General features: G+C 35.0%; 1 protein-coding gene across 1 annotated transcript in view; it reads left to right on the top strand.

The window, feature by feature from the left end:
- Nucleotides 1-19,476, top strand: part of LOC148956097 (uncharacterized) — a 22,249-nt gene that overhangs the window by 811 nt on the left and 1,962 nt on the right. The window contains exons 2-5 of the mRNA XM_089089158.1: nt 114-334; nt 1,758-2,780; nt 4,774-6,232; nt 18,015-18,234. Of these exons, the coding sequence (XP_088945284.1) occupies nt 114-334; nt 1,758-2,780; nt 4,774-6,232; nt 18,015-18,234 (2,923 nt within the window). The remainder of the gene's footprint in view (nt 1-113; nt 335-1,757; nt 2,781-4,773; nt 6,233-18,014; nt 18,235-19,476) is intronic.

Here is a 19,476-nt window from a genome sequence, read left to right as displayed (position 1 = left end):
GCCCAAACCTTGATGGTGGTGCTGAAATGGAATGTATCCATTTTGACAAATGACCTTATCCATAACTGCATCAGAAACAATGCAGTATTTTTATGAACTATTTTTATGAATAGTTCCTTTGCGGCTGGCTATTGAAAACACAAACTACCGAACTATTTCAGGCAGCGATGAATCATGGCTACGGAATCTAGAAAAGAACTGTTCGGGAAATAAATATTTCAAGAAGCCTAAACGTCCGTGTTCTACGTTCGCCATCCAACATTTTGCAGGAAATGTCGAATATCAAGTCAATGGATTCATTGAAAAGAATCGAGACACCATTGATCCAGAGCAGGTGAGGTATAATGTGCCTTCATGGGCCGAATCTATTTTTATACACTAAACTTTCTGTTAATTTTAGGGTTATCTTATTTACTAAATAGGGAAAAAATTGGATTATTGGGGGGGGGCAATAAGAAATGCGGAAAAAATGTTGATGTGCACTTGAATTTTATCAAACTTGGTAATGTATTATCTTAGTAATAAGTGGTGGCAATAACAGAATCACGGACTATAAAGTTTTCCAATAATAGCACAATTTAATTATTCATATTCAAATATCTGGCCATATTCATATTCAAATATCTGGAGTTTTGCATGTCATTAGTATGAAGAATTTGTTTCGATTAAAAATCGGCCTTAGGTTTTCACAAAATCTGTTTTAAACAGCACTAAAAAAAAGTCAGGTTATGTCTGGGCAAACTACACATAGAGAAGGGGTAAGAGAAATGTATGATCTCCCTCCTAATATACGTTTGAAAGACACTTTCCTTACCTTCAAATAACTTTTGGTATCCCCTTCTGGTATCCCCATGTCAGGTATCCCATTATCCCCCTCGGCCCATGCCAGTTTATGTCTAAGTTGAATTTAATTCTACTTTTTTTTCAAACGTACGGACGTCAAATTCCCTGTATTGATATTATATGGGACCTAAAAAAAAAACACAACTAAGAACCAAAATCCTTTTTTTCCAAAGAAAAGCTTTTTGAGGTATCCATACTCGATTCATAGCAGGCTAGAGAAGAATTAGTGTAAATCTAAGCAGTATATTTTTTTAGCCATTTCAATAAATAAAAGCTGCAAAAAAAAAAAAAAAAAAAAAAAAAAAAAAAAAAATGCTTTGGAGGTGATAACCTAGAAGAATTTTCGAAATGGTGTATCTCATGAAGGATTTTTTTTCGTTTAATAAAATTGATATAAAAAACTTTTATCAGTTCATCAAGAATTGTTGATGTACCTTTAAAAATACAATCTTGATTCGCTCATTTTTTATAATTTTGTCTCAGTTTCAAAGACTAGTTTACCTTTTTATGTTTATGTATTAAGAAAAAAAATAATGCTTTAAGCCTTCATATTAAATTAAACATTTTAAGGTAAGCATTTATGCTTAGAACAAATTCCAAAGCAAACGACGTGTAATTTTGAAATAAAAATTGGAGACATATCGTTTACTCTAATTCTTATTTTATTTTCTACTACATCTTTTCATCTGGGTTTTCCAGTATATCTGTAGTAGTATCAGTAAAAAAGTTTTTTTTCGTTTGATGGGTTCTTTTGCTATTAAGAACTATCTAAATCATATTTTGACAGTGCTCATTTTTATTTTCACTATTAAAACTTTAAATATCATTTATGTTGTTTTTCCGATTGTCTATTCTATCCTATCTAATGAGCTAGTAAAATACTTTTTATGAAGAAAAATAACTTGTCTTTACAGGTAGCTATTCTGCAGCTCTCAGCCAATCCTCTGCTTGTTAGTTTATTTGAAGAGGAAGGTGTTTTTACCAGTGTCGAACCTCGAAAAATCGCTCAATTAATGCAGAGCTTGAATAGCACCTGTCCGCATTATATTAGATGCATTAAACCGAACGATAGTAAGGTGGCATTCGAGTTTGATCCTCACAGAGTAGTGCAACAGCTACGAGTATGTGGTATTCTTGAGACAGTGCGTATTTCCGCAGCTGGATTCCCGTCCCGAATGTCATACGATCAGTTTGTCCATCGCTTTTACCAGCTTGCTATAGGTCTCCGCAAGGCTGAGCCACGTAAAATATGCGAAACTGTTTTACTCAATCTCAGTGACGGTTCTGAAGTGTGTAAATTTGGACAGACGAAAGTATTATTTCGTGCAGGAAAGATTGCGCAATTGGAAAAATTGCGAAAGGATCTCTTGTGGAAAAGCAGTGTTATTATTCAAAAAACTTGGCGAGGTTGTCGTCAAAGAAAACTTAACAGTCAACTCAAAAAAACTACCATTTTAATTCAAGCTCGAGTCCGTGGAAATTTTGCCCGTGCTAAAGCACTAGCTCTTCGACAAAACAAAGCTGCAATAAAAATCCAGTGCCACATTCGTGGTTGGCTCTCTCGACGAAAGTACAGTCGAATCCGCTCGATAATTATAAGTTTGCAAGCCCATGGTCGTGGCTTTTTGGTCAGACAGGCATTCTTGAGAAGAAAACAGACTGAAAAAGTAATAGTAATTCAGAAAAATGTGAGAATGTGGCTTGCTGTTAAGAAGTACAGGAACACAAAAAAGAGCATAATAATTGTTCAAAGTTGTGTCAGGCGTTGGTTTGCCAAATGTGAGCTTAAAAGACTTAAAGCAGAGGCTGGTTCTATTGAATGTGTCAAGAATTTAAACAAAGGCTTGGAAATCAAAGTTATGCAACTTCAGATGGACCTTGATAGGAGAAATAAGGAACTAGTGAATTCTTTAAGGATGTTAGATGAGGAGACTAAGGTGAGTTTCGTTTCTTTCTCATCTTTATGAAAGTTACTAATTCTGTCTACTTTATATCATAGATATATCTATAATGGCACATAGAGCGGGGGGGGGTAGACATTACATTGAGAATTCAGTATAAACCCAGCGATGAGAACTGCTCTTCCTCTAGAAAACTTGATGATCCCTTAACCCGGATTAATGAAAACTTGGGAATTCGGGGAATCTGGCTAGAAATTTGTTTGAGGTGGAGTTTCATCCAGAACTCTGACACTGGCTTGATCTCCAATATTTTTTAAAAATCGATGTTGAAGTACAATATTATTCTTTACTTTGAAATGGTACTGGGGTTACTTATATTATGTAATTGTTTTTTAAACCTTCTTTCACAGAGTAAGGTATTATAAAATTTAATGTTGTAAATTTAAATTGTTTCACGTTCTCCTGTTGTTGCTCTGACAAAACTCAAATAAAATGTACGAAACGACCAAAAAATAACAAGATGAACAAAGTAATGCTCTCGTTCTAGAATTTGAAGTATGGGCAAAGCTAATTGGAAGCTTGAACAGCAGGTAAATGACAAGAGATAACCGTTTCTCTTATAGAGAAACGGTTCAACATAATTTATATTGGATGTTCATCCAAAAGCAAAGATTTTAAAATTCATTCTATCCCCCAGATATAACTTGTCGATAATTTTTTTTTTTAATTTAGCCGACACTTGTTCAGTTTGAAGTGGCTTTTGATATTTTCAATAACAAAACCTTCGTATAATGGGCAAGAGAGGCCATTAAAGAAAAGAAAAACCTAGCATTTTCTTAGATTTGATAATACTTAGATATAGGAAAACTAGCATGTTTATTCAATTTATGAGAATTTTTGAGAATCTCTTAAATGAATCCATTGTAAATAGTAACTTGGCTCTAAAATTTTTCACGGACAAATCAATCAAAAGGAAAAGGAAAATACTGAACAATTGGGCAATTATCAATACTAAGCCAACAGGAGGATCATTTTCTAGAAGGTATAATAAGTTTCTCTGATTGTTAAGTTCTTGTCATAAATGGTTTCAGGGGGGGGGGGCAGAGGGGGCACTTTTCGCGGGCGCAAATAATTTTAGTGATGCAAAATTTCAAATCAATAATTCAACGGTTATAATCATTTTGTAATTTTTAGATTTTACTTTTATTTAAATAAATTGGAAGGCGCAGTTGGTAGTAAGTATAATTAAATTGAATCCAAAAGTTTCCTTTTTTCCTATCATTATCACCATTCATTGAAAATAAAAGTAAGTAGAATGAATTAAAGAATTTGAAGCAATCAATTGGGACGAGATAATTGATAATTATCGAGAGGCTAAAGTAAGAAAAGTCAGATTTAAATAAATGGAAAAATTCAAGAAAATGAAAATTCTGTAAAAATTTGCCTTGGAAATTTTGAAAGACAGGGAGGGGGGGGTGCTAAGCAAGATTTTGCCCTGGGTGCAAAAAAGCCAGAACCCCCACTGGCTTTAATTATATTCTGAATTAAACTGAAGTAACTTCAATTGTTTATATCAATCGTAAGTTTTTTTGTGTATTTAAATCATAGATTATGTTTTAAGTGTGTTTTTTCAACCTTTTGCACTTTTTATTCGTCAAGTCTACTTAATTATGAGACTGTACTTACTGTTGTATTTAAATTTTTGTTCCGTATTTTTCGTTTAAGCAACGGTTTTAATTATGAAAGCAACAATTGTATTCTTGATGTAGATTCATAAATATTCATCTATTGGAAAATAAAGGTAATAGGGGTATTGAAATGAAGTGAATAGAAAAAAGCCTAACGTTATGCAGAGGCTATAGATATATCGTGAAATTCCAAATAGAAGGATAATGTTCTTTTGTTTTCTCTTTTATGATAATTCTTCTTATGTGTACTATTTTTGTATGTACACAACGTCAAAATTGCTATTCTATCATAATATTTTTGCTTATTAATCTGTTATTTATTTGTAATTATTGTTTCACAGAGATCGTCGTCACTTCAGAAGCCATTGAGCTCGTCCAGACCAGCACCGCGTTCTCTTTCACTCACTCGTGATTCAGTTCAATCAAAAGAAAACCTTCGTCCCCGGTCAGGCTCTGATATAACCCATCGAAACCCATTACCTGCGGTAGATCTCAACTGTCCTCAGTCTGAAAAGAAAAGGACTTGCTCCTTTGAAAAAAGGGAGGCTTTCCGATCCATCGTCAGGGGAAATCTACCTCCGTGTAATATCGTATCAACTTCTCCGCGAGGACAAACATATCAAGTTGCTTTGAAGAATTGTAATCCGATTGAGAGACCTGTGATTGATGGTAATCAAACAGCAGTCATAATACCAGGTAGCTCTGGAGAGAAAATAGCGGATTGTGGAGTAGAAAGGAAATATGAGAATAAGGCAGTGAGCACTGAGACATGCTGTTCGAAACAAAGCGTGGATTCAGATGACGAGGCTCACCAAGAAAATAAAACTTTCAGACACATCTCAAGTGCTGAAAAAGAACTTAATACTCATGTCTCAGCGTTACCTACATGCGAGTCTAAAGGCGTTAATACTGAATTAAAATACGCCACTAAAGCCGTGAACCCCCCTGCTAAATTAGCAGCAGATTTGAATGTAGTTATTGTCAGTAAACCCGGAGAAAACCTTGAAGATTTACCCGTTTCCTCAGTGTCACCCATAATGGACGAGAAAAACAGGATCTTTATTGATAAATTTGACGATAATACTGTTTCCCAAGATTGTCATGATTATCCTGCTGAAACAGAACCCATGACAAGTATAGGTTTAGTTCCACAGCAAGACCTGTCGGTGATACTAGAAGAAAATGAAACAGACAAAAATTTTACGCTTGAAAAGATATCCTCCCGCCCGACGTCATCTATGGGTCATGTGAAGAATCGAACTTTTGACTGTGAATCAAAAGGCTTCGATATCCCTGAAGCTTCTAAAGAAGATTCTGTTACTGCTACTGTAAAAGATGCTACTTCTAATATAAACAGGCCACATTGTGATCCTGAAGCACCAGACGCTTTTTCAGTTTGCGAACCTTTGCAAGGCACTGATGATAATTTTAACCCGGCATTTAAAGCAGGTGAAAGAATACGCGATTTTGATTGTGTTAGTAATTATTCTGGTTTGAACTCTAATTCAAAAGACACAAATACTTTGCAATGTGGAAAAGTGAAAAGTGTCAGAAAAGAATTTACCATCAAGAATCGCAAAGATCATCTGGTTCCGTTAAGCGCTTCTTCTTCTGTTACATCTTTGTCGTCCATTGATAGTGATGACACGGGCAGTTCATCGTCTTTCAGACATAGAGCAGCCAGTGACACCACAATGACAAAAAAGGGCAACCATAGTCAAAACTCCGACAAATCCTCGGACTCGGGAGGCTTGATTTACCAAAGAAAAACAGCACCTGATCCTCGGATGGACCGTAAAGGTTAGTGAAGCTCAGTCTTTTCAAAATTTATACCTTTGAAAGTGAAGGGATAATTTTGGGAGTTTTAAAATTCTTCCCTTTGGAAGCTAAGCTTATGTCGCTCCTTTAAAAAGCTAAACTTACGTCCTCCATAGAAAAACTAAACGTATTGATACCATTAATTTAACCCCGTCTTTTATTTGCATTAAAATAGTACCTTTATTGACAGGGTGTTCCTGCTAACGTAATTTTTAGATTTTTAAGTTAGCAGGCTATTACAGCACGTCCAAAAAAAATGAGTTTCATCTAATAAGAATTGTTATGAGCTTTTTCATGCTGCTCATGTTGATATCATTGTTCTTATTTCTTATACTAATTTAAAGTAATAGTCTGAATTAAGCAGTGCTAAAGCAATAGCACTAAAAAAAATATACAGTTATATTATTTTCTTGGATGCTTGCTTGTTTTGATTAAGTGAAAATCCCATGCTCAGTGATTAATCGATTGTGTTTTGGTTAAAATATCAGGAAATGAAAATATGCACTTAAGTCAAAGTACTGTTAGTTGTTTTTTTACTACTGTTGTACAGGAGCTGTCCATCCTCCGAAGTTTTTTATTTTCTTACGAATAATTAGAAAAACTTTTTCCACAAAATAAATTTTTCAAAAAAAGTAAAGAACTCCTTTAAACCAAAAATGAACAAAAATAGAATCAAACAATCTACCTAGTATACAGCTACCACAAATCAGTATAAATAAATAAATGGAACCCAAAGCGAACAGAAACTAAAATAAATAACAGAGCCAAACCCAAAACGAACAGAAATTAATATGATTAGTGTTCTAAAAACCTATGCCTTCTAAAAGCCAGACTATAATTTGTACTTTCCGGAAACTTTTTTTTTTAATGAATTTCCTGAAAAATATGTGCATTGTCAGTTTCATATACATATGCTGATATTTGTTCCTTAAAATCTTAATTAATTTTTTATTTCTTAAAGTTATAAAAATGAAAACATTTAAAAGAGTTTTTTCTGTAAAGTACAAATTATATTCTGGTTTTTAGAAAGCATAGGAGGCTTAGAACCCTACTCATATTAATTTCTGCTCGTTCTGCTCGTTCTAAAAATTTTTATTTTTTATTTCTGAGTTTGACTGTGTTATTTATTTCAATATCTGTTGGTTTTGGGTTTCATTTACTAATTGATACTGATTTGTAGTAGTTGTATGCTTGGTAGATTATTTGATTCTATTTTTGTTCATTTTTGGCTTAATGGAGTTCTTTACTTTTTTTGGAAAGCTTGGTTTGTGGAAAAAGTTTTTTTTAATGAATTTCTGTTTGGTATTGACATAGTCTTTTTCAGGGAAAAAGACTGGGCCTCTTTTATAGTTAAACAGTCATCCCTTCCATAAAAACGTTAAATACCCCCTGGACATAACTTACAACCCTTGCCCCTAATCTCTGGGGTTTCTTTCAACCCCAAAAGCCTTGTTATATGATATTTAGACTATTTTGAATAGAATAGCTATATCAAATTTTCTATTAGATGCATTTTGGGATAATACGACGTGTGTGTGTTGCAGGGAGGGGGTAGCAGCCCTCTGATCACTTTGACTCATAAAAAGATCAGTAGAGCATCTGATTACCAATCCAATGAGCCCCCTCCGAAGTTTATATGACCATACTTTCTATAAAAAACCTTATATGACCCCAGGGCATAACTTAAAACCCTTGCCCTGAGGGCGGGACATTTTTGAAGCTTCTACAACAAAAATTTCTATAAAAACATTATACGTCCCAAGGGTATAAATAACGACCCTTGTCCTGAGGGCTATGGGGAGAGGGTTGTCATCCTCAAAGACATAATTTCCAGACCTTTCAACTATGTTGAACAAAATGGCCATTTCAAAGAATGATTGGAAATGTTTGGGGTAATGATGGGCGTTGGTGGGGGGGGTGATTCTCCCTCTGATTGCTTTTGAATATTAAAAATGGCAAAAGCCCTCTCAATTTCTAATCGAATTAGTCCTTTTTGAAGTTTTTACGACAACGCTTTCTATGAAAACCTTATATGCACCCAGGGCATACCTTACAACGTAAGCTCTGGGGGCTGTGGGGGGGGGGTGTCATACTCAAAGACATAATTTCCAGACCCTTCAATTATGTTCCACAAAAATGGCTATATCAAAGATAATTTCTTAAACCACATTGGCCTTAAATCACATAAAGAAAGAAAAACGAGCAAAATTGGTTTTTTTATAGGCAAAATTACTATACTGAAAAAAAAAAGCAAATATTTCGTGAGGAAAAACGCCTCTCTTCTTCAGCGCGAAACGAAACGATGCATCAATAAAAGCTAAAAAAATTAGAAGAATTAAAACCAACTACCTAACAACAATAAAAGATAGTTATTCGCCAATATCCGCGATTTGCACGAAATCCAAAAAAACCTGAACTGCCATCGACGGATACTAGCGAACAACTGAACAAAGAGAAGGAAACCAATTCATTCACTCGAAAAAACAAAACGAACCAGCAATTAAATAAGTTGGAGAACTATGTAATTTGATTTCGGATTTTAATTAATGCATTTCTTGCAGACACCCTTTGAGACCTAAGGGGTTGTTCACGTGTTTGATTAGATGACTGGGAAAGTGGTTCAAGGTTTATTTCAGGGATTACTAAAGTATCGGCTTCTCTTTTGAGAAAACCGAAATATGACTCGTTTATTCTTAAATAACCGGAATCTCTGTTTAAAGCTAGACCTGAATGTTGGTATTTATAAATTTCAACAGCTTCTCTGTAGTGCTGGACAATACCTTTATCATGCAAAATAAGGCTAGCTTGATTAAACAAAATAGTATGGTCTGGTTTTTCAACAATGTGCTCTGCAAGGGCAGAGTCAAAATTTTCCGGTTTTTTCCGCTTTTTAAGTGTATTATTAATTGAACTAGAGTGCTGAGTTAATCTATCAGTTAGTCGCTGATTAGTTCTTCCGATATACCAAAGACCACACGAACAAGGAATTCTGTAGACACCGGAGTTTTCACCTATCTGGATATGGTCTTTACCTTGATAAATTTGGGACCTGATAGTTTTTCTTGGTATATAATAAGTGTAAATTTTATTTTTCCTTAGATTTTTTTAAATGTGTTCTGAAATCCCTTTAACATATGGGAGAACAAGATAAACTGAATTTTCCCTTTGATTTGTGTTTTCTGTGGAACTATCTGATAATCTTTTAATGCGTTTTTCAATTACAGAATTTATTAAACTAATTGGATAACCATTCCCAAATAAAATATCTCTTAGGTGGTTGAGCTCTAAATCCAAAAAACGTGTTGAACAAACTTTCAATGCTCTATCAACTAGAGAAGTAACAACTCCTCTTTTCACAGCAGGAGAATGATTTGAGGAATAACTTAAGTAACGGTCATTATGTGTGGGTTTTCTATAGACACTAAACTCGAATAATTAATCATTTCGGTGCACCAGAACATCTAAGAATGGAAGACGCCTCTCTATCTCTGATTCCTGAATAAACTTCAGTTTTGGACCCAAAGAGGTGAGCAAGTGAAAAAAAGAACCCAGACAATCGTCACCATGCTCCCATGCACAAATAAGAATATCATCTTTAAAACGAACCCAAAATTCAGGTTTACAAGAACTTTGCAAAACAGCCCTTTCTTCAAGGTCTTCCATAAAGATATCAGCCTGTATTGGAGAAAGAGGGGCACCCATGGAGAGCCCATATTTCTGTCTATAAAAAATGCCTCTATAATGGAAGTAAAAAGAAGTTCTGCTACAAAGGACTGTAAGCGAAAGAAGTGTCTGATTCGAAAGAGTAGAATTTTCTGATATAGATGGGTTAGAATTAAGTTTTTGCTCCAAAAACAGTTCGGCCTTTTGAGGATCACAATTGGTATACATTGAATCTGCATCAAAACTGCCAATTCTTGTGTTTGGTTTAACCGAAACTTGCTTTACCTTGGAAACAAAATCAGCGGAATTTTTAATATAGGATTTTCGAGCCTGAATTAGTGGGCGAAATATCACTGGTGAGAATTTCCCAATTTCTGCTCTGGGAGAATTAAAAGAAGAAACAATGAGTCGAAGTGAATTACCGGGATTATGAATTCCAAGAAGACCATTAAAGCGAGCTGACGTGCATCCGCGTGTGTAAAATCTTTTTTAAAGCTGATCTGTAATTTCACCTGTTCCTTTTAGATAAGAAAGCTCTTTTCGGACTTCCTGTAAAAATTTTTCTGTGGGATCGGTAGCTTATTGTTCATGTGTGTTAGAATCATTTAAAATTTCTCTGACTTTTTTGTCGTAATCATCTGAATCTAATACAACAACAGTATTGCCTTTATCGGCTTTCGTAATAATCCTAGAATGATCTTTATGAAGTGCGTGTAAGACAAGTGTTCATTTTTACTAAATTTTTTTAAATTTCGATTATTAACAGAAGGCGAATCCAACAAAGTTTCAACAGATTTTGCTCTAATTTCAGCAATCTGACTAATATCCGCACGAGAGTCATGAAAAGCCCCCTCTGTGTTCGTAATAATTTCACTATAAGGTATTTTCGAAGGGGTTATCGAAAATTTCAATCCTTTCGAAAACCCACACATAATGACCATTACTGAAGTTATTGCTCTACTCATTCTCCTGCTGTTAACGGAGGAGTTGTTACTTCTTTAGTTGATAGATCATAGAAAGTTTGTTCAACGCGTTTTTTCGATATAGAGCTCAACCACATAAGAGATATTTTATTTGGCAATGGTTATCCAATTAGTTTAATAAATTCTGTAATTGCAAAACGCATTAAAAGATTATCAGATAGTTCCACAGAAAACACAAATCAAAGCGAAAATTCAGTTTATCTTGGTCTCCCATATGTTAAAGGGATTTCAGACAACATTTAAAAAAATATAAGGAAAAATAAAATTTACACTTATTATAGACCAAGAAAAACTATCAGGTCCCAAATTTATCAAGGTAAAGACCCTATTCAGATAGGTGAAAACTCCGGTGTCTACAGAATTCCTTGTTCGTGTGGTCTTTGGTATATCGGAAGAACTAATCAGCGACTAACTGATAGATTAACTCAGCACTCTAGTTCAATTAATAATACACTTAAAAAGCGGAAAAAAACAGAAAATTTTGACTCTGCCCTTGCAGAGCACATTTTTGAAAAACCAGACCATACTATTTTGTTTAATCAAGCTAGTCTTATTTCGCATGACAAAGGTATTGTACAGCACTACAGAGAAGCTGTTGAAATTTATAAATACCAACATTTAGGTCTAGCTTTAAACAGAGATTCCGGTAATTTAAGAATAAACGAGTCATATTTCGGTTTTCTCAAAAGAGAAGCGGATACTTTAGTAATCGCTGAAATAAAACTTGAACCACTTTCCCAATCATCTAATCAAACACGTGAACAACCCCTTAGGTCTCAAAGGGTGTATGCAAGAAATGCATTAATTAAAATCCGAAATCAAATTACATAGTTCTCCAACTTATTTAATTGCTGGTTCGTTTTGTTTTTTCGAGTGAATGAATTGGTTTCCTTCTCTTTGTTCAGTTGTTTGCTAGTATCCGTCGATGGCAGTTTATGTTTTTTTGGATTTTGTGCAAATCGCGGATATTTGCGAATAACTCGCTTTTATTGTTGTTAGGTAGTTGGGTTTAATTCTTCTAATTTTTTTAGCTTTTATTGATACATCGTTTCGTTTCGCGCTGAAGAAGAGAGGCGTTTGTCCTCTCGAAATAATTGCTTTGTTTTTTCAGTATCTTCATTTGGCCTATAAAAACCCCATTTTTGCTCGTTTTTCTTTCTTTATGTGGCTATATCAAAATGTTGATTGGAAGCGTTTGGGCGAATGATGGTAAATAATTTCTGAGACCACACTGGCCAATCATGATAAAATGAAAAAATAGTAAAAAAGAGAAAAACTAGGATTATACAAGCCAGTGACAAATGTGGACTAAAATGCAAATTTTTTGGTCAAGACCTCCGCTTTACCGTCCTCAGTGCGCCATAATAAAATGAAAATTACTCATAAAAATCCAAGGATTGGAATTTTTATAGTATTCTTGGATTTTATTAGTAATTTTTAATTTATTATCGCGCACTGAGGACGATCAAGCGGAGGTCTTGACCGAAATATTTGCATTTTAGTCCACATTTTTCACTGGCTTGTATAATCCTCGTTTTTCTCTTTTTTACTATTTTTAGGAAATGATGGGCGTGGGTAGGGGGGCATTCGCCCTCCGATCGCTTTTGACTTAATAAAGACACTAGCCCTCTCAATTCCCAATTGAATGAGCCCTTTTTGAAGTTTCTACGACAACGCTTTCTATAAGAACCTTATGTGCCCCAGGGCATAACTTACAACCTTTGCTCTGGGGGATGTGGGGGGTTTGTCATCCTCAAAGGCATAATTTCCCGACCTTTTAACTACTTTGAACAAAATGGCTATCTCAAAATTGTGATTGAATGTGTTCGGGGAAATGGTTGGCGTGAGAGGGGGGCAATAGCCCTTTCAATATCCAATCGAATGAGTCCTTTTTGAAGTTTCTACTACAACACTTTCTATAAAAACCTTGTATGCCCCCAGGCCATAGCTTGCAACCCTTGCCCGGTGAGTTGGGGGGGGGGGGGTGTCATCCTCAAATACCTAATTTCCAGAACTTTAAACTACATTGAACAAAATGGTTATCTCAAAATTTTGATTGGATGTGTTCTGGGAAATAGTGGACGTGAGAGAGGGGTTAGTTGTCCTCTCAATTTCTAATCGAATGAGTCCTTTTTGAAGTTTTTACGACAATTCTTTCTATAAAAACCTTATATGCTCTCAGGGCATACCTTACAACATTAGCCCTGAGGGCTGTGGGGGGGGGAGGGTGTCATACTCAAAAACATAATTTCCAGGCCCTTCAACTATGTTCCACAGAAATGGCTATATCAAAATGTTGAATGGAAGCGTTTGGGCGAATGATGGTAAATAATTTCTGAGACCACACTGGCCAATCATGATAAAATGAAAAAATAGTAAAAAAGAGAAAAACGAGGATTATACAAGCCAGTGAAAATGTGGACTAAAATGCAAATTTTTTGGTCAAGACCTCTGCTTGACCGTCCTTAGTGCACCATAATAAAATAAAAATTACTAATAAAAATCTAAGGATTGGAATGTTTTTATAGTATCCTTGGATTTTTATTAGTAATTTTTATTTTATTATCGCGCACTGAGGACGGTCAAGCGGAGGTCTTGACCGAAATATTTGCATTTTAGTCCACATTTTTCACTGGCTTGTAAAATCCTCGTTTTTCTCTTTTTTATTATTGTTTGGAAATGATGGGCGTGGGGAGGGGGGCATTCGCCCTCCGATCGCTTTTGACTTAATAAAGACACTAACCCTCTCCATTCCCAATTGAATGAACCCTTTCTGAAGTTTCTACGACAGCGCTTTCTATAAGAACCTTATATGCCCCCAGGGCATAACTTACAACCTTTGCCCTAGGGTCTGTGGGGGGTTTGTCATCCTCAAAGATATAATTTCCAGAGCTTTCGATTATGTATAACAAAATGCATATCTCAAAATTTTGATTGGATGTGTTTGGGGAAATGGTGGGCGTGAGAGGGAGGTTAGTTGCCCTCCAGTCACTTTGACTATTAAACAGGGCACTAGCCTGTTTAGTGTCCAATCGAATGAGCGCTTTTTGAAGTTTATACGACAAATCTCTCTATAAAAACATGCCCCCAGGGCAAAACTTACAACCCTTGCCTTGATGGTTGTGGGAGGGGGGTTGTCATCTTCAAAGTTCTAATTTCCAGAACTTTTAACTACGTTGAGCAAATTGGCTATCTCAAAATTTAGATTGGATGTGTTTGGGGAAATATTGGGCGTGAGAGGGGGGTTAGTTGCCCTCCAATCACTTTCAACTATTAAAAAGGGCACTAGTCCTTTCAATTTGCAATCGTATGAGCCCTTTTTGAAGTTTTTACGACAAAGCTCTCTATAAAAACCTTATATGCCCCCAGGGCATAACTTACAACCCTTGCCCTGAGGGCTGTGGGACTCCAGAACTTTTAAATACGTTGAATAAAATGGCTACCTCAAAATTTATATTGGATGTTTGGGGAAATGGTGGGCGCGAGAGGGGGCTAGTTACTCTCCAATCACTTTCGACTATTAAAAAGGTCACTAGCACTTTCAATTTCAAATCAAATGAGTCCTCTTTGAAGTTGTCTTCGACAACGCTTCCTATAAAAACCTTATATGCCCCCTGGGCATAACTTATAACCCTTGTCCTGAAGGCTCTGAGGGGGTCATCATCCTCAAAGACCTAATTTCTGTAACTTTCAACAATGTTGAATAAAATGGCTATCTCAAAATTTTGATTGGATGTGTTTGAGGAAATGGTGGGCGTGAAAGGGGGATTAGTTGCTCTCCAATTACTTTTGACTATTAAAAGGGCACTAGTCCTTTCAATTTCCAATCGAATGAGCGCTTTTTCAAGTTTTTACGGCAACACTTTCTGTAAAAACCTTATATGCCCCCAGGGCATAACTGACAACCCTGGCTCTAAGGGCTGTGGGGGGGATGTCATCTTCAGCGACCTAGTACGCCCCCAGGGCATAACTGAAAACCCTTGCCTTGAGGGCTCGGGGGTGTGTCCTCCTCAAAGACATAATTGCTAGATCCTTAAACTACGTTGAACAAAAGGAATATCTCAAAATTTTGATGGGATGTGTTAGGGGAAATGGTGTTTATCATTAATTTTTTAACATATTCATGCACTCTGAATTCTGAAAACCTCAGAAATTCAGTCAATTTACTAAAAAACATATTTAGGACATTCAAATCATCTGCATAATTTATGTCTTAGTGAGTTGTACATTATCATTTGATTCCGTTCTCTATAGCTACCGTTTCATCTAGGACAAAATCCATCGAAATAATCCATTTCAACAGGGATAGAACACAATGTTGCTTAACTAGTAATTCCAAACCAGTTGTAACTTCACATCCTACCTTAACCACATTAATGTTGTTGTCGTATACAACACTAATCACTTTAAAGTACTTATATGGTATAGCATACAAGACCATGACCTTCACCAACGCCTATCGCTCAGTTGAGTCAAATGGCTCCTCACAATCTATAAAACGGGAACAAATAATAATCTATTTTTGACCCACTAACATTATAAATAAGTGGAGTAACAAAAGAAAATACACACAAAACAAAACACATACAAAACAAAACACATGCAAAACAATATCAATATAAAGAACTAGAAATGTCAATCAGAACAATCGCACAAGAGGATGAAAAGGACCCAACCGCTTCCAGGCCTCATCTTTTAACTTCGAATCCAACTTATTATGTGACGTCAAATATATCAGTTGCATTAAACATTCGAATAATCTTACGGTTTCCATACCAACGAGGCAAATACAAAAGATATTTACAATAACGGAAATACAAAACTCTAATATCCTGCATATCACTAGTATTAAAAAATGGGTACAAACCTGATAGAAAAAGAATGGAAGGGTCGAAATATGTTGAATATAGTTTTGCCAATGCCTTACGAGAATGTCGGTCACGATTTGAGACAATTTTAGCATAACCTGCTTTAAGCTTATTCTTAATATCTGCAAGTGCACTAGCACGGATAAAAGGGGTCTGACGAGTCAAATACTTCTCAATTGTTGATCTAAGAGGGAAAACGCATCTTCTCTCCTTTCTAATACTACACTTTTCCTCCTTAGTCTAACAAGTATCATCATGCTAAGGAATTTGCTTCCTTTGGCAATCAAGGTAAAGCCTCTGCCTTTACCAAACTCACTCTTATCACATTTCGCATAAAGGGTTTTAATCATCAGTTTTCCTAAAATCACGAAGTACTGCCTCAGTGTCAAAAATCATATTCATAATCTTCAGTAATTTATCTCTAATTTCACAACCACCTTATTTCAAAAACTCATTTACCTCACTATCAGCACTTATGACGCCGTATTATATTTTTTCATTCTCATTGACAGAGTTGTGTGCAACAAAAAGTATAGTATGTTTGAATCACGTGACCCCTATTAGGGCTTTCTTTGTAAGTGGTTTGAAAACCTCTCTTGTCTGATAACGAAAATCAACATACTTTAAAAAAAATCAACGCAAATCTTTCATAAATACAGCTAATATGCTATGATTTCGGACTGCTGAGTTATGCCAGTGCAAGGGTGGAAATCAAACAGTTCGTAGTAACGAACTGTGAGTAACGAGCGATTTGGCCGAATATTAACAAAACTCTAATAAACAGAATTTTAATAACAACAGTTATGTCAAAATAAATGGTTTTTTTTTTGCTGATTTCAAATATATAAAGTTTATTAAGTTTTACGTCACCTACCAAAAGCTGTGAGCCTGAGAAAATTTACGTGATTTTCAAAGGGGGGGGGACCCCACCGAAAAGTCAAATGATCTTCACGAAAATTACACCATAAGATAAGATTTTCAACATATCAGAGAACCCTACTGTAGAGGTTTCAATTTCCTATCAGAGGCAATGCTATAGAGTTGCCTATTGTAGATAGCCATAAGGCTTCAGTGTTTTATTATTTACTTATATAATTATTTTCAACCTCCTACTACGAAAACATGGAATTGTGAACTTTTTGGCAAAAGAAAGATGACGGATGCGTGTTTATTTGTTTTATTATTATTATTATTATTATTTTCCCCAGGAGTGATCATATCAAACCAATGGTCCTAGAAGATCGAGAGAGAGCTCGTTCAAATGGAAATCAAAAGTTCTAGTGTCCTTTTTACGTTACCAGAAAGATCGGAGGGCACCGAATCCCCCCTCCCGCGTCTATTCTTTCCCAAAGACATCCGATAAAAATTTTATGATAGTCATTTAATTTAGCATAGCTGAAAGGTTCAATATCTATACTTTTGGTCATGACATGACCCTCAGTAGTCCCTGGGGAACGTGCTTTAAGATACGCAATTATAGTATTTGTTATTGGGAAATATACAGAAATTTTCCAGAATAATGTTCTGCAGGAGGGGGATCTTCCACGGGCAGAATTTTCCGTTGGGAGGGAATTTTCCACTGGAATTTTATAGGAGAAATGTTGTACGGAAGTGGGGGGGGGGATTCCCTGGCATGATTTGGAAAACAGAAAGAAATTAAATAAAAAACTGCAAGTCTTTTCAACTGAAAGTAGTGCGGGACATTAAAACTTAAAATTAATAGAAATTATTCTGTATATGAGGAGGGTTGCCTTTTCCTCAACCCTCGTTTCTTTACGCTAAAGTTTGACTTTTTTCCTGGTTCTTTAGGATAGACTACTCAAACACAAGGGCTGTTGATTTTGAATGAGAAGTATTTTTAAAGAGCTTTAAAACCCTAGTGTGAAGAGCGAGAGTTGAGGAAGGGGTAGGCCCCCCTTCTATGTACAGAATAATTTCTGTTCGTTTAAAATTTTAATGTTGCTCCTTACTTTTAGTTGAAAAAAAACTTGTTGTATTTTATTTATTTTACTTTTAGAAAGCTTGCCTTGTATTTTCTTTTCACCTAACATAAATCCTGGCTTTGTAGTCCCTCTCATCCCAAGCAAAAGCCTAGAAAAGTCCATAATTCTATTTTTTGTTATGGTGTCTTAATTAACATTCTAAAATTAGTTTTTAGCACTTACAACAAAATCTTAAACTTAACTAGTGTGAATTTGATATATTTAAATCTTAGTTAAAATTGACTTAATGATCATTATGTTCCAACAGATTCTCTTTTCAACACTCAAGAAATACAGGGCATGCGTAAAATTTTAAATGACATTGAAGCCGAATACGGAGAACCTGATGTTGCGAATTCGGGGGAGTCGATAGATATTTCACCAAGGAAGCGACCGGCATTAACTCGAGGTTTACCTTCCAAGAAACCAAGAATAATGAGCAGTGGAATGATTTATGTTACTGATGACATGTCTTCTGAAAGATTCCGGTAAGAGTACTTGCGTGAATTGCGTGAATTTAATATTAAAGGTTTATTTTCCCTATGCAAGTTATAGGTGTGTTATTTTCCTGAGACCTTACGGTTTTATTGTTTCAGCGTAAGACACTAATTTTACTATCGTTCGGTTTAATTTTATTCAGCTACCGAACTCTATTTTAAAATTTTTAATTTGCATACTTATTTTTCCTTAGATGGGAAAAGGGTTGAAAATACGTCAGAAACATAAATGCGTATTTTAGAAGCAATTTTATATCATTCTCTAAGAATAAATAAGCAGTACTATAGTTCTGTTGCAGTAAATGGATAGATCTGAAACTAATGTATCCAATGACGAAATATCTTGTGCTTTCAGTGCAAGTTACTGCTGTAGGCTTGTCGCAAGGTTGCATGTTTCCTAGGGAGCACATACCTGAATCAACGCCTAATAGAAATGATACAGAAAAATTCCAGCAAAAAAAACGAGCGTAAAGACTTGAAAAGAGAGACATGAAAGCATAAAACAAACAAATTTAAAATGAATAATCAAGTTAAACTTAAAATTAACAGAAATTGTCACAAATAAATGTGGGGCTACTGCCCCTTTAAATAAAAATATATATAAAACAGAAAAATAAAAAAAACTACACATTTTAAGTAGTTTTTCTTTTATTATTATGCACTAGCATTGAAAAACCAAATAATGTTTTTACTTCCAAAAATTCTTTCTTATGTATATTAATATATTTAAACAATCAATCTAGTTTTATTGCTCTTATGCAGTAAATTTTCATGAATGCTTTCTTCCTTTCAACAGTAGAGGATCTCAATATGATGAATCATTTGAATTATATAAACCATATATCTCTACAACAAATTAAACATGTTGCTTTAAAATTAACAATGTTCGTTCAATCTTACCTTTACCTTGTCTATACCTTTGATAACCTTAGATAAAATCTATACCTTTGAATTTGAAAATTTTTATAGCTTTAAAAATTTTTGACAAAAAGAAGGGTCGTTGTGGAATAGTAAAATAAAACTGAAAATTACAAGCGTAATTATGTTAAGAACCATGTACCAACCTTGATTAGTATCGTGATTTTATTCATTTTTTTTTTTTTGACATTTTGTATAGTTCTGTATTGTTTTCAATAAACTACTAACGGCACTAGTCTTTTAGGGGTTTTGAGGGGAGCCCAACTCACATTTATGCTAGCTATTATTTGTCGTCCTTCCACGTCATAGTGATTT

This window comes from Artemia sp. Qi Xiang Cuo, chromosome 1, assembly GCF_049724085.1.
Source record: "Artemia sp. Qi Xiang Cuo chromosome 1, ASM4972408v1, whole genome shotgun sequence".
Lineage (NCBI taxonomy): Eukaryota > Metazoa > Arthropoda > Branchiopoda > Anostraca > Artemiidae > Artemia > Artemia sp. Qi Xiang Cuo.
This window is presented reverse-complemented; position numbering and strand designations above follow the sequence as displayed.